Source organism: Anas platyrhynchos, chromosome Z (genome assembly GCF_047663525.1).
Source record: "Anas platyrhynchos isolate ZD024472 breed Pekin duck chromosome Z, IASCAAS_PekinDuck_T2T, whole genome shotgun sequence".
Lineage (NCBI taxonomy): Eukaryota > Metazoa > Chordata > Aves > Anseriformes > Anatidae > Anas > Anas platyrhynchos.
In genome coordinates this window covers 84,580,476-84,604,045 of record NC_092621.1, presented here as the reverse complement: position 1 = coordinate 84,604,045, position 23,570 = coordinate 84,580,476, and the positions used below count along the sequence as shown (strand labels likewise).

The window sequence follows — 23,570 nt, the reverse complement described above, 5'->3', positions numbered from 1 at the left end:
TACGGGCCCCGCAGTCCCCTCGGCCACGGACGCCCTGGGCACGGCTCCAACACCAGCTCCGCGCTGTGTGGGCCCTGCGGTGCTGCTGGCTCTGTGACGGCGCGGGGTGCTGAGCCCGTCCCACACACAGGCAGCCTTGGTGTCGATGGGTTTGTACCGGTACTCACAGAATCACAGAATCACAGAATTTCTAGGTTGGAAGAGACCTCAAGATCATCAAGTCCAACCTCTGACCTAACGCTAACAGTCCCCACTAAACCATATCCCTAAGCTCTACATCTAAACGTCTTTTAAAGACCTCCAGGGATGAGGTCTTTACAGGTACAGATGTGGGTACCGGTACCAGTACTGGCACAAGTACAGGTGTGGGTCCAGAGAAGGGCGACGAAGCTGGTGAGGGGCCTGGAGAACAAGTCCTACGAGGAGCGGCTGAAGGAGCTGGGCTTGTTCAGCCTGGAGAAGAGGAGGCTCAGGGGTGACCTTATTGCTCTGTATAAGTACATTAAAGGAGGCTGTAGTGAGGTGGGGGTTGGCCTGTTCTCCCACGTGCCTGGTGACAGGATGAGGGGGAATGGGCTAAAGTTGCACCAGGGGAGTTTTAGGTTGGATGTTAGGAAGAACTTCTTTACCGAAAGGGTTGTTAGACATTGGAACGGGCTGCCCAGGGAGGTGGTGGAGTCACCATCCCTGGAGGTCTTCAAAAGACGTTTAGATGTAGAGCTTAGGGATATGGTTTAGTGGGGACTGTTAGTGTTAGGTCAGAGGTTGGAGTCGATGATCTTGAGGTCTCTTCCAACCTAGAGATTCTGTGATTCTGTGTGATTCTGTGATTCTGCACCTGTACTTGTACCTGTACCAGTCCTGTCACCGGTACCCGCACCTGTGGTAAGGAGGGCTGAGGGAGGGCACATGCGTGAGGGAGGAGGCTGAGGGCCGGGGGCTGTGCGAGGAGCCCCTCTGGCAGAGGGGGCAGCGGGGCAGCGTGACGTCACGCACCCGGCGAGCGGTGACGCCATACCGCGTCCCCGGCCGGGTGGGCGTGCCCGGGGAGGGCGGGAGGTGGACGGGGCAGGGGCGGGGGGGGGGGGCGTGCCCGGGGCGTGACGTCACGGCGCCGGCCATGGCGGCGGGCGGCGGCGGCGGCGGCGGGCCCGGTCCCGGCATTAGGGGCGCGGGCGGGCGGCGTGCGGGCGGGCGGCGCGGCGCCTAAGATGGCGGCGCTGCGGGAGGGCGGCCGCTACGCCGTGAGCGGCGGGCAGGCGGCGGGCAGCAGGACGGTGCTGCACGTCAAGCTCACCGAGACCGCCCTGCGCGCCATCGAGAGCTACCGGGGCCGGCAGGTGAGAGCGGGGGGCGGCGGGGGACGGGGAGCGGGGAGAGACCCCCCCGAGGGGCACGGGGGGGCTTTTTTTTTTTTGTTTTGGTTTTTTTTGGCTTAATTTGTTTTATCTCGCCCCTCCACGCGCAGCCTTCCCTCTGTTTCCTCCCTTCTCCCCCAAGCCCAGCGGGCACCCGTGGGTGCCGGGAGCCAGGCAGGTGCCTCCCGCTCGCCAACTCATAATAATTCATAAATTATTTACCTGATTTATTTAATTTAATTTCATTTTTTTTCCCCTAAAGCGGAATCGACCTCCAACTTAGCGTAATTTTCCGTCAAATTTTAGCACATGCCTGCTCCTCAGGATGCTCTGAACCGAATACAGAACGATTTATAGTGAGTATAGGAAAAATATATATATTTTTTAAATTATCAGGAAAAAAACAAACAGAAAAAAAACAACACTGAAATTCTTCCTGCCTTGCTCTTTCCTCATCCCTCTTAACTTCAGCGCCTGCAGCCCCGGCTCTTTCCTCGCCTGGTCCTGCAGGAGTCAGTGCCTGCCGCTGGAATGGTGGCGGCTCCAAGAGCGGCCGGCCAAAAAACTTGGAGCTCCGATAGTGCAGCCTCCGGAGTTTCTGCCTTTATAAAAAGAGCCGTCCCCGAAGCTAGCACGCCCAATTGCAGATCCATGGGCTGTAGCTGGCAATACCGTTCCTCTCTCTAGCTTTTCGTTTGGGGTTGTATCGCCGACCTGTTCCACTTCTCGCCGTGCGGCTGGAAGGGTTGTGACACAGGCTTAAAATCAGTGTTGCTGAGAACTTGAGAAAGTTGTGAAGCGAACGCAGGGGAGCTGACCTATAGCTCTGTAATCGCCTCTGCCCGGTGCAGAAGAGCCTTATCTGTGTAACACAAGTAATATCTCAAACAGCATGTCGATGTGTGGAGTCACGATAACCCTCAAATGACCTGCTTAGCCATCACTTGTACAACTCAGGCAGGCTGTGCATGCTTAATTGCTTAACACTCAAGTTTAAATACTTTCTGTAAAGATGGAAGCGCTTACTCTGCTTGCTTTCTTTGCTGAGGATTTCCTTAGCTTGCATAGCAATCAGCTCTTAAATTCTTGAATCCAGCTTCCCCCACGTGCAGAGCTGGGGTTGTGTCTGCAGCAGGCCAGCTCCGTGCAGCTGTTTGTAGGTGAGGGCAGGGCCTGGTTCCCTGCTCACCTTCCTGCTTCACGACACATGGAGTGGCTTGGGTGCAGGTGGTGCAGGACGTTCTTCGCGTTCGGGTTGGCCTCGGTGCTGCTGATCGGCATGGCTTAAAGCGCTCGAGCATCATCTGCGGCCGCAGCAATGGAAAGCATGGACACTTTTTCTTAAAAAACAGGTTCTGCTCAGCTACCTGATTAGATGAGCTCAAGTTATATAGCATGCAGGTCTACCCTCTGTGCCGAAATGAGCTGGGCAAAATCACCAAGTCACTTTTTGACGGCTTGGCTGCAAAGTTGGATTGCCGTGTAATGGTCAGAAGCAGTGTAGGAGACCAGGTGAAGAAGAAGCAGAATGCACCACGGAGCCTCTCACTGTTTGACGACAGCGTGTAATGTCACTCCAGGTGCTGGTGGCCTCTCCTAATCTGCCGGCTGCTCCTGAAGCAGGCTGGGGAGCACTGCTCTGAGCAGTCCCTGCAGGGCAACAAGGACAGAAGTGTCTTCAGCTGATAGTGCTTTTAGCAGAACAAACATCTGTCTACAGTTATGTCCCAGCTGTGGTTCTCCAGGTGACAGCAACTGTAAATCTCTAAGTTGTTCTGAATGCTATTAAAGCTTTTTAAAGGTTTTTTTTTTCTTTTTTTTTTTTTTTTTCCTGGCCTCTAAAATCTCAGCCTCCTAAACCCAGGGATAACTCTGGCTCTTAGGAATCTGTCTCGCATTTAAGTGTTTATTCTTTGAATAATCATTTGGACGTTCCAGCTGCAGAGGTTGTGGAGTCAATAAGCATGTGAAATGCGTGCTTGTCTGATGTTCCCCCCACTCAGAGCAATTGAAGTGGTGTCATGGGAGTCTGCTGTATTTCACTTACCAGGGCTGAAATTCCCCGTGACTCACATCTGCCTCGAACAGCTGGGGTTTGGGCTGGGGGTTAGGAAACTGCTTTCTGGTGCAAGGCTTCATCCTCCTGGAGGTCCGTGGGAGTGAGGATGCACTTCCCCTTGTAGATGGGGCAAATGTCTTTGGTTTTGCTTTCTGCTTGCCTGTCAGTCAGCTCCAAGGTGGACTTAGAAGGCGCAGGGAAGAGGATGGGGGTGAAGGGAGCTGGCAGTGAACCAGAGAGTGGCTGTGAGAGGTTAAGGGAAGACACTGAAAATCCTGTTGGCAGTGGGAGTGTGCGGAAGAGCCTGGTGCCTGCAGTGGAGCTGGGAATGCCCTTGGTCATTCCCTCCTGCTGCTGCTGAAAGAGCAGAAATCTGCTACTGATACTCTTGCTACCGGAGTGCAAGCTGCAGGGGAGCTCCCTGCGAAAGAGGGGATATGCCTGAAGCCTCTGTTTCTGTCCCTAAGTTGCCCGCTTAGGTACACGGAGTGCTGATGATACATTCTGCATTTGTTTTGGTTTGGTTTCTTCAAATCTGAGGTTGCATCTCTCTTAAGATGATGCACTTGATAATGGGGAGTTAATTGATTTAGGCAACGCAAGCATTCATGATAAATGTATTTTCATCACTGGTTGATTGCAGGGCTTTTTCCCCTGGTTTCTTACGGGAGCAAGAAGTGGGTGATCTTACTCCGCGTGTTTTTGCTGTGTCACAAAGTTGTGAGTCTGATTTGGGACAAATCTCTTAGCGGCAGGAGAAAAAATCGTAATCCCTACAAACTATGGGGCAGATGAGTAGAAGAGAGACACCAACATAACAGCTGAGTTACGGACACAGCAGCAGCAAGGGCTTGTGCCTCCACTGCAGACAACGGGCTCCACGTGTCAGGGATAACCTGCAGATAACCTGGTCTGTTAAATCGGTGCCACCTCGGCTCATACCTCAGCTGGATGCGTGCTGCGCCGCTGCCCTGCTGGCTGGCTGGGAAATACTGCTGTCTTTTGGCAAGTGTGTCAGCCTGCTCTGCTGCTAAAGAAAACCAGAAGCCCTTCTTGCTGTCCTTGTCCTTTGCTTGGCTCCCCTTCCTGCGCAGGCTTCATGGTGCAAGGTCTCGTGTCGTCAGCGGCAAACCGAGCTGGGCAGGAGGGCTCACATTCGGCACCGCGATCGCAGTGCTGTAGCCAAACCGGCACATCCACTCTCAGATGAAAGAAATGCTTTTTTTTTTTTTTCTTCTCCCTTCCCTTCCTACTGCTGCACTATCTTCCTACACAATCCATGTGTCTAATGCACGGGACAGGCTGCTCTGGATAGATCAGAGATCTGGTATGAGGGTGATGAGGATGTGTATCCTGTTCCAGGTGTCAGAAGGCTGTGGTTGATGAGACATGGGACTGCAGGAAAAACTTGGGGCAGTGACATGCTGTCTGAATGAACGAGTTTGTTCCTGCCATAGAGCTGGTTTAAGGCTAGCACCTTACTGGCACCCCGTGCGTGGACTCAGTGAAGACAAAGTGGAGCTGAATATCTGCAGTGATGACTTGAACTGATCCGAGGTTTCGTGGCCCCTGACAGTGGGGAGGAAAAATCCGAATCCATTTCTTTTCATTTGGGAAAAACTACCTGATTATTTATTTATTTATTTATTTATTTTCCAGAGTGTCTTGTTCTGGGTTAGTGAGCTGAGTCTCTGGAGGAGCTCCACAAGTGCTGGAGGGAACAGCTTCCTGGGAATAGGAAGGAAAGCTTCCTGTTTCAGGAGCTGTGCAGCAGTACATGGCCGCGTAGCTAGAACACAGCTTTATTTTCCAAGACAACTCCTTGGATCTGTTCGCCAGCTTCCCTAGGAAGGGCAGTTGCGTTTTCTGAGCCAGTACATCCACTGCTTCACCTGGGCTGGGGCTGCTTCTGCCTAACCCTGGGGGTGCTGCACTGGCTGTGTGTTTAAGGCAAACAACAACAAAAAACCGTAATCTCACTGTGTAATTTTAAGAGTAATCAGGGTGGGTATGCCAAAGGAGTCTGAGTTAAGGTTGCATCTCCATATCCATGCATTAAAATGGCTTTGCCAGCTCACAACATGATTGTTTCAATACATTAAATGCTTGGAGATGAGAGTTAGCTCTCTCAACTTCATTAAAAGGAAGCCTAGCTGGCTACTTTGGTTTCTCAATCCATATAGTAATCGGGAAGGATGACGTGACCCATCTGATGGCTGGAATGTGTAGGTAAGGAATAATCCTCAGTGGCAGTGATACAGTGTCTGGGGTTATTAATATAATAGACTTTATCAGGCCCTGTAGTCTTTTCTGTTTAAATGCTTTTCCTTCTCCTGTGAGGAGGGCTCTAATTCCTCAGCAGAAGTTGTGCTGATGTACAGCCATGCTGTGAATTAACAAGTAAATTTTTACAGGCTCAGTGGGCAGCTGTAAGCCCTGAGGCAGGAGAGAGAAGCTGCTGAAGGGCTGTAGAGGGGAGAAGGGGAAATCCTTAGGCTGACACTGTTACCCTGCAACTACATCATGCCTTAGCCTTTCCGCATGGTAACTCTTTGAAAATCATCAAAATGTATACAGAGCTATTGCACATCACAATCTCTAATGTGTTGATATAAATGCATCTTCTGTTCACCGTGAGTCAACAGGCCTGAAAAACACTAGATAATTAACCTTGTATACAAGGGTGGTGCCGGATAAATATCCGAGTTATTTGCCAAGTGCCGTGTGTGTGTGCAGATCTTGTGTCTTGCAAGCAGACGTAGTCCCTGCCCAAAAACCATGAAGCAAAACTGCAAACCTGGGGAAAGTAAGATGGGTAGCTCTCAAATTTTTCTCCCCTGTATTTAGAGATTTATGATCTGGTTGAAGCAGCTCTAGGTATTTTTTGTAACCAATTCTTTGTAGGAAACTTTATCTTATTTTTTTTCAGATGGAAGTAGTGGAGTGTGCCTGCAGCTGTAGCTCCTTTTTTGACTGAGCTGACATTTGGTTATTACTACTCTCACTTCACTGAGGCAATGTGCACTTCGCTTCAGCTGTTTTGGGTACTGCATCTGCAGAGGGATGTGAGGGAAGGGAGCTGGCCTCCTCTGCCCTTCCCCTGCTGTGATCATGGGGGTGTAGCAGTGGCCTACGCCCTGCCAAGAGTCCAGAAAGGCTGGGGCTTCGTTTTGGAGCAAAAGATAAGGGGCTGAGGCTTGAGAAATGGTAGGTAATGTGAAGGTAGAGCTGATAGGGCCCGTATCATGCAGTGCCAGAACAAGAGGGCACTTGATAAAACTGGTGGATAGCGTTAAAGCCAGCGAGTCTGTTCACCTGGAGGATGGTGAGCTTCTCTGCCTTGCTGTCAGGGGAGACAGGAGGCAGACGGTCTCAGCCGGTTCATAAAGGGATTGGGCAAAATCATGGACAGCACGTGCATAAATGGATTAAAAAAGCACTAATTGTGGATGTGCCCTCTAATGTAGGTGGGTGTGGGGAAGTTGGAGGAGGATGGCACAGGAAAGAGGCAGGGCCCCTGTGCTCCCTACACAGAGAAGACCGAGTAGCTTTGGGGTACAGGACATGAAATACAGTGAGTGAGGACTTGGCAACAGATGAGAAGTAGAAAAGCCATTGTAGAAAAGCCTCGTGTGAGCTGTCTGTGAGATGTTTGTTGCAGTGTCAGGCTGGCCGGCAGCCGAAGGTTTGGCTGCGGGGCCGTCCCCTTCCCTGCTCCCCACCAGCACAGTCTGGTGCTCCAGATAAGGTGCCAGCAAGGACGTGAGAGCCTTCTGATACTCGGCTAAATTTAGATTCTCGGTGGCATTTTCTCTCGCTGAAGTAGAGCAGGTTGCTGGCGAAGCCAGTGTGCTTTCCCTGGATCAGAAGCCGGCTGATGTCGGGCTCCGTGTGCGAAGGTGACGTCCTCTGCGCCGCCACCTCTGAGTCAGCGTGTGGGGAAGCGCTCCCGGACGTCACTTTCTATGTGGGACACAATTTCCTTCCCAAAAGCTGACGCCTGGGACAGAAGTCAGGATTTACAGCGGCGTCAGACTTCGTATATGGACCCCACTGCCTTCTGAAACGAGTTGGTTTGTGCGTGCTGGGCAAGCAGGTCCATTCATAACTCCACTTGTCTGGCTTCTGGCACTTCCCTGCTTGGAGCCAGAAGATCTGTGGAGCAAGCTAGTTCCCAGCAAGCCATTTAAAGGCTTAAGTTGGTGTGTGCTGCAGGCTGCTGTGCAACCCGAGGTGCTGTGTAAGCCTCCTGTCACCGACAGCAAGCACAGGCGCTGATGAAGAGCTGGGGCCTGTGCCTGTGTCTGCTCGTTGCTGCTGGCAGGGTGGTGCATGGCTCCTGTCTCTGCTGCCACCCGGCACGAGCAGGGTCAGTCCGTTGCCAAACTCAGGGATCTGCTGCTGGTGTGTGGTGAATTTCCCTGTGAAAAGGGAGACAAATGCCAGGGAGGGAGGAGGAACCTGTGGCTGGGAGTAGGAGGGGGCAGGAGCTGCACCCAGCTTGCTTTCCTAGTGATACCGAGCTGTGTCCTGTGCTGACACAGCTTCACCATCCTGGATGGCACCTCGGTTTACAAGCACTTGCTTTTCTGGAGCGAAATGTTTAATTAATTAGAATGTCATCCTCTGGCGCAGCTCTTTCAGCGCAAGCATTTGCGGGAGGCTGACGACCTCGCTGCAAAATCCTATGGACAAAGCCTGGTAAGTCGAGCCAGTCAGCACAGAGGCCATATGTTGTTCTGTCCAGCAGCGTAATTTCAGGATTCAGTAAAGCTGAGCACAGTCAGCACTGCTGCTAAAATGGGATATCCTTATCAGCATGCTCCTGCTGGCATTGGTGTTTTTGCTCCTGTGAGCTATGTCAAGGAATAGATCTGGCCAGAACCTAACCTGTGACAAGAAAAAGTTTTCAGCTAGCAATCTCCCTGCCCCCCCTACCCCAAAACACCTGCAAGTCTTCACGGGCTGTGGCACAGGATGCTTCCATACTTGCATCCTGTTCGGGAGCAGGCTGCACTTAGTGATGTGAAATTATAGAGGCAAGTGAGAGGTGGCTACTATTATTTTTGGCCCTGTTGCATATGTCTCTTGGTAGATTCATTGCTGAGGGAGAGAGGACTGTGTGGGGGAGACCTAAATTACTTGGCTTGGTTATGTTCCATCTCTTCTAATTTCTGAAATGAAATCTACCTCATTAGCCAAGCTGAAGAGTGGAAAAGCACCAAAGGGTGCCCAGCACTCACGAACAAGTAAAAATGGTATCATCAAACATGCTCTTCAGAAACTAAGCACATGGAAAACTGTAAGCAACCAGGATGTGAAGGCAGAATTTAGGGGGGGGGGAGCACACCTTTTGGAACTGTTTTCATATATAGGGGAAGGGAGGAGTTCTAGCAATAACAGCAATACTACGCAATAATGCTGAGCATTAATTTTCTTGCCCACCCCTCCACCCCATGACACTCAGGCATCCTTGGTGAGCATGACAAAACATCAGCTCTAAAGCTTCTTGGTGCCATGTGGAGGACTGCTGGCAGGAGCCCTGGGCATGCATGTGTGGGGGCACTGAGCCATGGTATAGCTGGTGAGGAGACTGTCTGCAAACGGATGCACTACGTGTGCTCTTGATGAAGAAAAATACATTCTGCAGATGCAGAGAGGCTTGCACTTTGCTTACATTTTACTTGTTTTCTTTTTCTTGCAGGATCTTATTTCTGCTCAACCTTCAATTCAGTTTCAAGGACTCCAAGGGGTGAGTGTTTTGTACTTCTGTAACACAGTCCAGCATAGATTATCTATTAGTTACTTAAAAAAAAAAAAAAAAAAAAAACAAAAACACAAACACACATGCTTCAGGTAATTTCAAGATACGTTTAACACCACGTTTCATTTTATTTACTGAAGAATTTTAGTTAAAAATGGAAAAGAGTCATGCTGTTGGTATACCCTTTTATTTTTTTTTGTCTTTTATCACCTGATACCCTAAATTTGAAAGGAAAGAGTATAACTTGTAAGTCATCAACTAAGAAGTGTAGGTGTAATATTGCAAAAATGACCTGGCGTGTTTGGTTTCAAGGTGTAAAGCAGATGTACAATTTTGGGGGGCTAGAAGGTTGTTTTTAATAACATGGACTATCGATGGTTCTTGGACCTTTTTTGAAACTAATATAAAGTGGAATATTTCAAGCATGTTGATAGAGTTGAAGGGGAAAAAAAAAACAAACGAGGAAATGTGGCCTAAAGGGTACGTGTCCTATTAAGCAGTCGGCAAGTGTAAACTGGAGAACTAAAGCTGAATATAAAATCAAATGCAGGTTGTGATCTGTGAGTATCTTAAGATACTACGTTTAATATTTGACCTTTAAAGTGTTGTGAAAGGCTCATTGTGAAAGACTGACATGGATTGTACCTCTCAACCTTACTTCAGGTCATGGAATTGATCCAGTTTTCTATGTACACATGCGTGTACATAGTATGCGTTTATATAGTATGTACTATGTAAACATACTGCCTTGTGTGGATACACCAAGGAAGGCATGAGAGGATGGATAAAACCTTTATTCTGATGTACAGTAGTCATCCTACTCAAAGAGTTTGAAACTACAGTCCAGGTCAGGTGTAAGGTGGGCTGAGTGGCAATCAGAATCAGTGTAAGGGACGTGGTTCTGCTGGCATGGTCACCTTGCCCTCACATAGCCCACAGAGTCTGCCCAAATCATCGAATCGCGGGTGGTTTGGGCTGGAAGGGACCTTACAGAGCACTCAGGTCCAACTCCTCTGACACAGGCAGGGACACCTCCCACCAGCCCAGGCTGCCCCCAGCCCCATCCAACCTGTGTCCTCCTTGTGCTGGGGGCCCCAGAGCTGAGCGCAGGCTCCAGGTGGGGTCTCACAGAGCAGAGCATGGGGGGACAATCCCCTTCCTCGCCCTGCTGCCCATGCTGCTGTTGGTGCAACCCAGGGTACGGGTGGCTTTCTGGGCTGCAGCACACATGGCTGGCTCCTGGTGAGCTCCTCACCAACCATTGCTCACAAGCAGGGAGGCAGTGGAGAGCAATGTAGCACCGTCCCCTTTTGGCACTCCACTGCATTTTTTTCCTGTGTCCCTGTGTGTGACCATGTAACTGTTGAGCAGAGTGCATTTTGTTCTTGTTTACAAAACCTGGAGAAAGTGACAGTTTTGCTTAGTTCAAAATAAGTTCTGGGCTTATAAATAATTAACCCAACTATTGGCACAAAGTTTATAAAGTGGTACGCAGCAAAACGAAACTCACCAGTGCACTTTATCTAGCCTGCACCTCCTCTTTCTCTGCTAAAGTTCATGTCCCTATTTCTCCCTTATTCTTTAGTAGCAGCCTTACAGGAGCCCTCTGTGCAGTTTTAGGTACTACTAGGCTGGAGGAGACCTTGTTTCTCAGCAGTAAAGATCTGCTTTTCGTTGTTGTTGCTGTTGTGGTGCACCAGGCACCTACATCACCACCTCATGCGACGTACAAATGTCCCCACAGCCACACTCCGTATTTTGCTCTGTGTCAGTGAAGCAAAGCATTGCGGAAACCCAGGACAACGCTGGAAGCAGGACGGGATGCTGGAGTTATGTATAGGATGTTCGTATGGCTTGTTAACTGATGCTGCAGGGATTAATGCTCCCATGTTTTCCTTCTTGTTTGTGTTTTTGTTGTTTTTTTTTTTTTTTCCTCAGCTCCTGCTGCAGTGTGGTGATACTGCATCCCCCTGCTGTCTGCTGTAGGTCTGGGCCAGGGAGGGATGGAGGCTCTCCATGTCCTGTCCTCCTCCCACTTCTCCTCGTGCTTCTGCCAGGTAGAAAACAGGAGGAGAGGACACTGCCGGCCACCCACGAGTGCAGGATGCTGTGTGGTCAGGCAGGAACAGAAAAGCCTGTTCTTCTCTCCACCCCCATGGTTGCACACGTACATACGAACTCCTGTACACGTTTAACAAAAACGCATGATCCACAGAAGGCTGTGGTTGCCCCAGCTCCCTGAATCCTCTCTTTAGGAGAGAGGCAGTGCAGCTGTCTGTACCTTGTTAGTGTATCAGCGTGGGTTTAAGTCGCCACAAAACAATTGCTTTATCAGTTACCAAATGTTTCAGTGAGCAAACACTTCTGAAGATGGCTACAGGGCCCAGTGTTACTGAGGTGCAACAGTGTCATCTTTGTTTCTCTAGAGCAGTTAATCTGGGCCAGCAAGGTAGGACTCCACAGCAAGGTCTGTTCCCACACTCCACCAGATGGAAACATCTGACAGGACTTCGCTGCCTGCTACTGAAGCAAGTATCTCTGATGGTGCTTCTCAAATCTATGCCTAATTAGAGAAATGCCAACTAAGGAACTTACTCCAGCACATTCGTAGCTACTAAGTATCTGAAGCAGGGGCAGTGTTTTAAGTTCGTTGAGGGAGATGATGAGACTCCCTTCTAACCTAAGGACAGGAGCCTTAGGTTAGAAAAGGCAATGTAGGAGCTTTTAGGTTGTGTGTATGTGCTAACAGGGAGCTTGGGTTTCTGCCAGAGCCAGCTGAGCTTTTTTCTGTTGTAAGGTGACGTTGCCCTGAGGGCGCCTGAAAAGTATTGGATGTGTATTGGCAGCCTCAGAGGTGCCCTAGCAAATCTGTGGACACGGTAAGGCGGTGTGCATTTGAAACAATAATAAATCACCTGTGCATGCTGTGTAATTCGCCTCCAGACACTTTTAGTGCAGTAACCACCGAAACGGTGTTCGTACAGTTTGCACCGAGCTCAGGCTGTCATTGAGAAAATATACACGAGTGTTGACATGAACACACCAGGGCACAGATCAGCCCCTGAGGAGGAGAACTTTCCTCCTGGAGCATCTCACCCCTGAACTGTCTGGACCATAACGTGTGGTACGGTCTGAGCTAAGTGGGGAATGCAGAGGGGAAGGCAAGACGTGGGTCACTCTGATGGCAGAGATAAGCTTTCAGGAAATACCTTGTAATTAAACATTTTGGTTTACACATTGTCAGTCTGGGTAGCGTAGAAGCTGTGTTGTTCGGTGTGCAGTGTCGCTGGGCAATTCCAGTATTGCCAGCTGATTTTTCACTGTGAAGCGGTAGGGATAAGTTTAAAAACAAAAGAAAATACAACCCTGCTGTTTCTAGTCCGATATACAGTCCACACCAAGCTTTAAACAAGGCATGCTTTCCTCATGTGGTCTCACTGCTGCGTTTTTAACTTTCTCTGCCATGTCTTGTAATGTGCTGAGGGGTGGGCACAGCACTGCTCGTCCTTCTCCATGGGGCTTACAAAAACAGCTGTCTGGGTTGGGGAGCTGAGCAGTGTGCTGAAGTGGGCTTGTAACTGGATCAACTGCTTCATACGCTCTGCAGAGTAAAATTTTTTTTTTTGTGTGTGAAGCTCAGTCCTTTTTGCTTATAAATGGCTCTTGAGAAATGAATACCTTTGTCTAAAAAGACCTGATTGTTTATTTGTGTATCTTTCTAGAGTAAAGCTTTCAGTGTTTTTGTCAAATGATACATTATTTCATGCGTATCACTGTATTAGTTGAAACTGTTTAGTTTCAACCACCCATTGCAGTTTAAAATGAGTCTTTTATACTCTTCTGTATGTTGCAGGAATTATGGTTTATTCTTCTGCATAAAGACATGTTTCTAAAAACAATATAAAATGCTTGCTCTCTTACGTCTTTTTACAGCGTATTACTTCTGTGGTGTCCTTACGGATGAGTCAGCGTGGCGGTATTCTTGCTTGTTTTTCCCCGAAATGTGTCCTGTGCAAACCTTTGGTCCTCTCTCCAACTGTAATTACTTTGTCTTATCCCCCTTCATGCTGCTTGCCCTGACCAGGAAAGCCCAAAATGTGTCAGTGAGTGCTTGTAACTGCTCTTTCCTGCAGAACTGGCTCCTCTTGTATCCTTCTGGGAAGAGGTGCGCAGCTGTCAGAGGGGAGGAAGGGCTGTAAGCATCCCTGTCAACAGCACAGGAAGGTCACAGAGCTCAAGTGTGCACAGCCAGCAGGAAGCATGTCCCAGTCCAGGCTCCTGGGCTGCCAAAGGTTGCCGTGAAAGTAGGTGATGACTTGGGTGAGCAGAGCTGGTCAAAGTGGTCGGGTTGGGATGGTTTTGAGGAGGAACAGAGGGAAGAGGGGACTTGAACATCTGCTGAGCAGCGGCATCCAAAAATAGAGGCGCTGCGAATGCCCTCAGCCAGCCTGACATGATGCTGGCTGTGGGAGAACAAGAGGGAGAGAGTGGGTAGATGTATTCAGGAGCAAATGAGATGAAATGAGTCAGGCTTGGAGAGCGCAATATGCCTGCCCGGAATTCAGGGTACTCTCAAGTGTGCGGCATCGTCAGGAGTGATGCAAAAGAGGACTGAAATTAAGAAAAGCTATGAGCCAAAAAAATTTGCAGTCCTTCTTTTCGAAAAGAGGGAGTGTTTAGAAAAAAATTCTGAAAACTGCTCTTACGTTAGAGAGCCAATGAGGATGATGTCTCAGCGTGAGAGAGGATAATGATAGATCCAGAAATCAATTATGAAGAGGAAGGGATTAAAGTCAAGGGCATGAGTTGTTCTAGTGGATGTCCTCTATTACTAAACCCACTGAATGGTACCAAGTTGCAAGCCAACATGAGGACACAGATATTTTAAAATAATGTTTTAAAGTAGGCTGCAGAGGGTCAAGAGCTCTTGACTCTGGTGTTGAGTGCTCCAGCCTGGTAGGCGATGACAGTGGGGCCAGGTTGGGGCATACAAGCCTTCCCAGGTACACTGGAGACCCGTGTGGGGACTCAAGAGGTTTTGCAGATGTGGGCATTGAGCCCCAGCAGTGGGGTGAAGGAAGGAGATGGAAACAGGGTGTCTGCTGTGTGCCACAGGGTGCTCTTCTGGTGACAGCTGTCTGCACGGCTTCTTTCAGGTCACTTGGGTTGAGATCATCAGAGTTTGATTCACGATTTTGGTCTCTCGGACACGGAAGCTGCCCCCAGGGCAGTCCCAAGGGGGGCAAGAGGAGCGTGTGGTGGTAGAGCTGTGCTTCTGTCTGGCAGCACATTTGCCTGGCTTCTCTGCCTTGTAAGAGCACACCTTAGTGCATTAAATGGGCATGAATGCTGTTAAAGTCTTTCCTCATATGAATATCCTAAGAGATCGCATCAGCACTGGAGGTTCAGGCACCAGTAGCAATCTTTTTAATATTTTTTTTTTGCCATTTGGTGACAGAACCAAGACATCTGGTGTGTTCAATTTAGGTGCAATGCCCCCCGTGACTTCTCCATGCTGCAGTACCTGAAAGCAGTCGATCCCTTGTCATAACTCATCTGAAAAATCTACAAGTGAGAGAAATCCTGTGAGTTAATTAAATTTGTCTGTGAATTGTATGCAAACAGATGAAATAATTTTCTTTATGTGAACTTAGTGCAGGGCAGAAGGAGCAAATATCCTGCAGCTACCATGGGTTCAGAGTGATCTGCTCAGCCATTCCTGTCTCTTCAGCATGGATCTAGAAAACAGTGAGGCTTTTTGCATCTCCGTCGGCCTAGAGAGAAGAGTTTGACATTAATACTAAGACTTGTGTGCTTCTGCTGAAGTAATACAGATTCTGTAGGCTAAACAAGAAATTGCTCGGTTCCCAGAACTGGGTAATAATTCTTTTGCAATGGCTTATGGCCACCTTTTTTCACGTGTTACCTTCCAGAAAGCCTGTTAATCGTTGCATTCATTAAAGACTTTTTTCTTCTTCTTCTTCAACCAGGGAGAATGGGGGTGATGATAAAGCACAGATGATAAAACGGTGTGAGGAGACAGCTCCGAAGTAAAGCAGAAAGGAAGCATGAGAAGGGAAGGGTTTGAAACATACAGCTGATCATCAGGGAGCAGAAAATTCTGTCAAACGTGGTGGGAAAAACCATTAAGTATTTGCCTCCCTGTACATAAGCTCCATAAGGGCCCAGAGCATCTCCTGTATGAGAGGCTGAGAGACCTGGGTCTCTCCAGCCTTGAGAAGACTGAGAGGTGACCTGATCAATGTTCATAAATATCTGAAGTGCGGGAGGCAAATGGACAGGGCCAACCTCCTTCCAGTGGTGTGCAGCTATGGGGCAAGGGGCGATAGCCAAAAACTGGAACACAGGTTTTACCTGTGTTTGTGAGGAACATCCTATCTACAGCAAGGGTGACGGAGTGCTGGAGAGGGCTGCCCAGAGGTTGTGGAGCCTCCTTCTCTGGAGATATTCCAGACCTGTCTGAGGGCTTTCCTGCCCAACCATCTCTCTGGTGGCTGGGGGCAGCTGTCCTGGCCCTGGCTCTCTCCCAGCCCCTCGCTGGCAGGGCAGTGTGAGAAGCTGGGAAGTCCTTGGCTTAGTGCAAGCACTGCTCTGCAACAGCTACAGGTCGGTGTGTTATCAGCATTGTTCTCATCCTGAATCCAAAACGCTGCACCATACCAGCTGTCACGAGGAAAATCAACTCTGTCACAGCCAAAACTAGGACACGGGGACATGAGTTACGTGTGTTCGATGTGAAGTGACGTGTGTGAGAAATGGAGTAGTGCTACCATAGCTGGCTGTATTGACACGCCGTCTGCACAATGGGCATCCCGTGTGAAACGGGGAAAGGTGTGCAGACGAGGATAAATGTGTTTGGGTGCATAAGGAATCATCTGCTAGGAGAAAAATGATGCTCTGTCTTCACATGCTGGTACGTACCCTGGGAAGTATACAGACCACAGGCACAGTAATTCAGACAAGTTTGTTAACCTGCCTGAAACTGGGGCGATGTTTGGGGGTAGACACGTGGCTCATTTCACTAGGTTGGTGCCTAAGTGAGGGGGAGAAGTTGTTTTGAACAACGCTGGCATGCACCTGTTTTCAAGGTGACCTTGTTTCCTTGTCTAGACACAACCTGAGTGATTCTTTGGTTAAGGTGTGCATATATTGCAGCTTCTCTTCAGGGCTTTCTCATCGTCTTTCATTGCTCCATCTGGCTGTCTGCTGGCAGGGATAAACTAGGTCTGCAGCAAGGACTTCCCTCCTCCTAGGGGAAGAGCACAGATCAGCGATGAGTAATGCGTTGTGCCAGGGTGGGTGTTTGCTGTTAGAAATACTCTGCTTTGCCATGGGAGGGTATGGCAAATTACTTTTTAGGTAGAGCACGCCACCTGCAAGCTGGGACACTCTGTATGCATGCAAGGTGGAGTACGAATATAAAGCAGCTTTTCTGAACAAAAGCACTAACAACCGGCTTGCAGTGCAGCTTCCTGATACAGATAAGTTTATTTTCTGTCACGGATTAATGCAGTTGCAATATGTGCTTTATTAATACAGGATCCTTGACCTACTTCTGCAAGTATAGCCCAAATAGGAAAAACAAACTTTTGGCCACTCTGCTTATTGGAAGCTGAGTGCAGTATCTCAATTCTGATTAGACTCAAACTCCCTATTGAAATTTTCAGAACTATATGATACAAATTTATGGTGTAAAATCTGGCTGGTTTATTCAAAACAGAAGGCTTATTTGGAGAAACTGATGTGTCAAACTAATTTGAAGTGCTATTTTGCCTTGCAAGATACAGAAGGGAATGGCAAGTATGCCAAGAGCAATAAAACTTGATCTTAAGCATTTGGGGTGGCAGTAATTTTTGAAAACCTAGAAGCTGTCAGCAAGTTAATGGAGTAATTGCAGAAGCAGCAGTAGTCTCTGAAGAGCTGGAAAGAGGATCAAGAGAGGCAGCTCCCAGCTGCAGGGCTCAGGCCACTGTGCTGCGGTTCGAGGTGCAGTTTTTGTGTTTTTACAGTTTTTGTGAAGCTGCTTCTGCAGCTGGCTGGTTCCCATGTTTCTGCTCTAAAAATAAGGTTCCTTGCACAGCTGCTTTCAAATGGCAGCATGCTCGCATTTTCAGACCCATCTCCTGTTTTTCAAGTCTGCTTTGACTCCATCCTCGTGTATTTTGTCCCTGCCAGCTTTGTATTACCTACAGATTCAATACTTACACTTTGTTCTTTTTTTGTAAATGTTTGGGCTTTTACTTTTGAACCATAATATGGAAAATCAGCTTATCTGATTTATTTGCATTTAATGTAACTTAAAATGCACTTTCTTTTCCCCTCAGAGCTTTTTCAAAGTTTATTGAACTGGCTTATCTGAAATACAACAGACTTTCTGCAGTAAGTTCCCTTGTTTAAGGGAAAAAGCTTTTCACTTTGTGGATACTCTGAATGAGTCCTTTTCAGAGGTTGCTAAAGCATTTACTGGGTCCTTCAGTTTCCTGGATGCAGCAGCAAATAGTAAGAAACGCGGCATTGAACTGAGTTAGCAGCCCTTCTCACCACTAACTGTTGTTTTGAGTTCTTTAAAAACACCTCAAATTTCTAACCGGTAAGAACTTTTAAGGAAAATGACAAAAATGAGAGCCTTGTATCCGCTGCATTACAAATCCAGTAATTTTGGAACTGAAGATGAAACTATTTTTTATTCTCCAATTAGTTGCACTGCTGTTTTCTGTGCTTGAAGATTTCAAACATATTCTCCCATAGTGCTTGCTTCCTCTTTACCTTAAGTCAGGGAGTGCCTGAGGAGTGATCACCTAGCTCTTGCAAAGTTTTTGAAAAACTGTGGTTGTATTTCTTGACTGGCAGCCTTAGACTGATATTTGCTGTTCTTCCAAAAACTACATCGGGCTACAAGACATCCTCTTCTTCGGTGGGTTGAATCCTCAGTCCGCCACTTACAGTCCTATCAATGCCACGCATACACACCTGCTGTATGTACTGCAAAACCATTAGGCTGAAACGTTCAATCAGTGATGGCTGGTTTTAGAAAATGTAGGTGAATTCATGTTCCTGTGATCTTTTCAGACTGATGGTTACTCGGTACTAACCTTTGTAATAGTTGAAAGGTAAGGTAGCACGCGTGACCCACAATGATGCATCAGGTAACTTGCTTTATTTTCATTCTTATTGCAACTGCATAAATTGCTCTCTTAAGAATACAGCTACTTGAGGCTTAAGTAAAAGAATAATGTTCGGGTAAATTGTCTTTCTCCTTGTCCAGCAATTGCCCCGAGCTGCTGCTAAACTGTCCAGATGTTAATGATTAAAATATAAATACTATTGGAGTCTTCTAGTTTTGTGTTAGTACTTTGTGCAAAATGACATTGATTTTTAGAAAGACTAGCCAAATTTACAAGTGAAAGGATAAGAAAAAGACTGTTGAATATCACATCTAAATACCTTTTCTTGTCACTTTTACTTAATATTCCATTAAAAATTCAAGCAAATTTCAAAACAGCTTTTTAGACGTTATGCAGCCTAATTTTATGTTCAGAACAAAGTAATTGGATGGCAGTCATTTTTTGTGCTTCAGGGTTTTATTTGTAAAGCAGCACATTTTTCAAATGTGCTTATGCCAGTAAACATTTTAGTGATTTCTCACACTTAAGTTTTTCAGCTCTGGTAAAGTGCGTCACATCCTAGGCTAAGTGATTAGCTCAGCCAAGGAAATAAAGTTTTATTATATCTGAGTTTACCAACAACTATTTACATGTCATGCTTATGCAAATAATCTAGAACCGAGCAAAAGAAAAAGGCTTTCAGCGTCTGTTGGAGTTGAAATTCACCTTTGATATCCTTAGAAGTTTTACAGTTCGTGTGTTGCTGTTTCTTGTAGCTGAATGCTGATTGTGCTTCGTGAGGACCGGGTAAATCACAGAGCTGGGTCGTGCACATTGCTTTGCTCTGTTGAGTTACCCGAGCTTCAGCCTGTTTGGCTGTGCTCAGGCACTTGCATTTAAAGCTAAGTACATGCATAGTAATTCCACTTAATTGGAAGGGACTACTTGCTGCTTGTATGCCTTGCAGAATTAGGTGCCAGACTGCTTGCTCCTTGAGTGCCTTGACAACTGACTGTAGCTTTTCTGGTACAGTTACAACAGCAGTACATAGCCCGTGCTGCTTTTGGAGGGCAAATTATGCCAGATCAGACTTCTTAGCGATGTCACTGAAATCATGCTAAAGCTTTTGAAACACATTTTCTCATTGAGAAGTAAATCCTACGAAGACTCTTATGACTGTAGCTAATCACAAGCAAAGGAGTGTAGATTGAAGTCTTTACATATTTATTTTTTTTCCTTTTAGGTTGTTAAAATTCCCAAAGCTGAAGTCCCAAATGAATTGCATACGTTTAACTTCTACGTGTCAAATGTTGGCAAAGATAGCCCTCAGGGAAGCTTTGACTGTGTCCAGCAAACTGTCTCAAGGTAAGTTTTACTTAACATTTTCTTTCATGGCAAATTTAAGTAGATTCTGTGGCTTTATGTTATATGCTCAAACCTTTAACAGAGGCGTGCTCTTAATGATGAGCTGCAGTTTAAAAAAAAAAAAAAAATACCTAGCAGTAGCATGATTTTTTGCTCATTATATATAAATACTTGCTTTTACATAGAATTCTTTAGGTTTTGCTTTTAAAGAGAGTAGCCTTTTGATTGCTTTCTCACCTCTCAGAGCTATTTTTAAAAGCATTTGGAGTTCAGTATCATCCAAGCTAGACCAGATCCATTCTCCAACCATATGTAAATATGATTATAGCTGGCAGCCTGCTAGGAGGCCAGCCATGATGGATAGTTGTCTTATTTTAAGAACCACATAACTCAGTGACCTACCCATAGCTGCATGACCACCACGTTTCAGAACCTAAAGGCAATACAGCAGTGCCTTGTCCTGGTTCGTTTGAGTCAAAGTGAACAGTGTTAGGGTCTAGCTAACAGCCCAGCAAGCTCCGTGCTCTCACACCTGGCTTGCCTCAGCCCCTGGAAGAAGGCATTCAGTGTGGTGCTGGTGGGGTCGGGGGTGCAGAACCACTGCCTGTCCCCACGCGTTTGCAGGAAGCTGCCAGCAGAGCCTGTGCTGAGCAGGGAAGCTGATAGCAGACAGCCCTGTGTGCATCTCCGAAAGGGGCTGCTCCTCTTCTGGCTGCAGAAAGGCTCCTGCACTTACCTTGGAAATTGGGGTTTGTCGTGATGGAGAATTTACCAGCATTATGAATGTGAGCAGATTGAATAGCTCTCTGCCTAGCAGGAGACCTCCGAATGTCCTCACTTCTTGTGCTAGTTCTCTCCTAGGCAGTGCAGCCTTTCTGTCAACTCGTGCAGCTGGTGGGACTGCTGAGAGCTGAACGCTTCAGCAGCGGACCTGGGGAGCATGGGGGGAGGTGCCTTTTGGTGTGCTTTTTTTATTTTGTTTTTGTTTTCCCCCCTTGTTTACGCTGTGCCAGACAGTGGCTGCTGATGCTGGCACAGAGTAAGCAGCAGGGGTAAGTCCTGCTTGCTCTCCCCTCTTCTGTCTGATAAAAGTTGTGTGTGCCTGGTGTGCTGAGGCTGCTGCCAGCTCCTGATTAGAAAACCTGCAAGTGGCCTTCAAGAGGGCCATTGAGGAAGACAGCTCATACTCCTGAGAGAAATTGCTTCAGGGTCCTTGTGCGGGCAAGCCTAATGTGTAGCGGTCCTCAAGTCCGACTCAAGTGTTTCACTGAGCATCTCTGTGGGCCCTTTGTGAAGGAGCAGCTTCTGTTAAATTGAACTGAATTCATTTTATAAGAAAGATTAAATTTAAGCTGCTTTAGGTCTGAATAACATACCTAAGTAGTTTTAATGTGGTTCTGCCAATCTATTTTGAAAGCTTGTTTGAATTAGATTTTGAGTTCTTTTGTAGTCAGCTCTCAGTTTATTGGAGTATTTTATGTAGAATCATTGAAAAATAATAATACAGAAGGGACCTTCTGCTCAAGGCAGGTCTGGCTTCAAAACTTGCTCAAATTCAGAAAATCCATAGCCTAAGGAGGGGAATTGCATGGTGTCTTCTTGGTTAGTGCTTAGCAGCTCCCATAGTATTAGCCTTTTCTCTGAGGTCTGAGCTGTGTCCCATCTCTTCTTTGAAATATATTTGGGGCAAGCTGCTATGGGAGCTGTTCCATGCAGATGTCTTGCCCAGTGGGGCCCTTTCTCTTCTTGAACTTTGTTTGGTTGCTGCAATCCAGGGAAGTGACAGCAAGCCACATGCACTGAGCAGCGCACAATGCTTCGGTGTTGGTGCTGGTCCTTAGATCGATGAGTCCCTGTGATGGGTAAAGCAAATGGGCAACAGGTAGAGCTTGCACTCTGGGCGGCAAGAACAATCTCTTTCTATTGTACATATGCTGTTCTGGGAGCAAGAAACAATTCCAAAAATGTAGCTCTGGGCTCCAGTTGGACAGAACCGTGGCTGTGTCCTGAATATTCTCAGTGGCTTGGCTTTGTCCAGTCTTGTGGCTGTCAGAAACAACCTGGTAAGGTAAGAAGCTAGATGCTGAATGTTGTTGCTCAACCTCTCCTTTTGGAACCTTAACTGGGGAGTTTCAGGGTTGTTCGAAGTGTTTCAGGCTAGATTAGTCTGACATCCTCTTTCTGGACAGAACGAGTGCTCTGCTGCACAAAATACGTGTTCAGAGCTGTAATCACTAAGGTTAAATTAAGTTGCTGTTAGGCCGTGGACATGCTCATCTGGATGACTGTGAGTGCATTTAAACTGATTCAGGGCAAACAAGAAGATGGTTTTGGGGGAAAGCCACTCGTCACCTATTTTGCAGCTTCTGCCAGCAGCTCCGTCAGTGAGATGCTGCCGATGCCTGTGGCTGGTAGAAACACAAGGCACTTGCATCCCAGAGGACTGGGCCCCTTCAGAAACCTGACGTCTGAGCTTTACTGAGGAGATGCCACACATGCCCTCTCATTTGTTCTGTTGTGCAGGGCTTTGTTTGAAGTGTCCCTTATAAAATACAAATCCCCAGAGTTAAACCAACATTGCGGTCAAACACACAGAGTCAGCAAAAAAAATAAAAAAAAAAAAAGGAGGACAACCTCTGAAGGCAGCAGTTAGTGGTGGCAGGTAGCATACAGGCTTTGAGGGGAGGTCTGGCTATGCTTTCTTCAACCTCAGGGAGACGTGGGCAGTCACGAGCAAGTTGTCGGACTTGGGCGGGCAGAGGAAGCTGGTGACTTTCAAATATGTGCTTAACTAGGTGCTGAGCATTACTCAGAAAGCCTCGAAGGCATAATGTGCAGGTAGCTGTTAGGATGCCCATGTAACTACTTCAGCTCACGTAGTAATTTGAGTAGCTTGCTGTAGTTCTTAGTACAGCCACTCATCCTATCGTGAGCTTGCCCCTCAAAAGTGGTTGTACGAGAACATTGTGATTATATTGACAGGTAACATGGATAAAACTTGGGCGTTGGGCATGCAGTGGTTATTTGAAACATCTATTAGCTAGCTGTCAGAAGTGAAAAACATTTTTCTCTGCCTGTTAACACAGGTGTTTAAGTTTCTAATACAACCATACTTCTGGACTTGAAATAGTGCTTGGGCTCATTTTTTTTTTTCAATGTTTTTGTAGTTCTGGAGTCTCACAACTGAGTTGCCTGGGATCTGTACAGAATAAAATTACAGTATGTGCAACAAATGATTCCTATCAGATGACCAGAGAGCGCATGACCCAAGCAGAACTGGAATCACGCAATCGAAGTGCAAAGTTTATTAAGCCTGGTGGACCATATTTAGGTATGGTTGTATTTCGTTTTCTACTAGATGTCTGTAAGTTTTCAGTAACTATTTCCTTTGGCATACTGTTGGCAAGTCCTAGTTTTAAGTGGCTCGCTCTCACGTCGCAGATTTAAAATCTCCTGTTGCTGCGTTCAGAAGTTAGCTTTTTCCAACCTCCCCAAAGCCTGCCAGCCTTTCCTTCCTTGTTCCCATATTGCTGGGCTGGTTGAAATTTTGACTGTTGAGCTTTTGAGGGTTTTTCACTCCCCATGCACTTATATCCTCTGTTTTAGTAACTAATGTTTTCGTTTTGTAACAGCACTCTTGACTACCTAAATACTGCACTAAACCATCACCTGAATTTGAAATGTAAAAAAGAAAAAGCAACACTGAGGAAGCTTCCTATACAAATTCATAAGCTTATTGCTTTTCACATATGCTGATGCTAATTAGATTTATTTTGTCTTCACCATGAATGAGCAACTGTTACCATAAGACTGTTTTTCCATTTAAAAAAAAAAAAAAAACTCTCAAGACAAATAATGCCGGCTCCTTAAGCAAATTGTCTGCTTAAACAGACCCCAAG

The 23,570-nt window shown here is 47.1% G+C and overlaps 1 protein-coding gene across 4 annotated transcripts in view; it reads left to right on the top strand.

The window, feature by feature from the left end:
• Nucleotides 1-1,101: 1,101 nt before the first annotated feature.
• ELL2 (elongation factor for RNA polymerase II 2) overlaps nucleotides 1,102-23,570 on the top strand; it is a 37,658-nt gene continuing 15,189 nt past the window's right edge. For 3 of the 4 annotated variants that reach the window (XM_038170719.2, XM_038170721.2, XM_027446433.3), the window contains exons 1-4: nucleotides 1,102-1,340; nucleotides 9,122-9,169; nucleotides 19,550-19,671; nucleotides 22,839-23,002. In XM_038170719.2, coding sequence (XP_038026647.2) covers nucleotides 1,212-1,340; nucleotides 9,122-9,169; nucleotides 19,550-19,671; nucleotides 22,839-23,002 — 463 coding nt within the window. In that variant the 5' untranslated portion in view covers nucleotides 1,102-1,211. The remainder of the gene's footprint in view (nucleotides 1,341-9,121; nucleotides 9,170-19,549; nucleotides 19,672-22,838; nucleotides 23,003-23,570) is intronic. The other variant, XM_038170720.2, reaches the window with a different exon arrangement.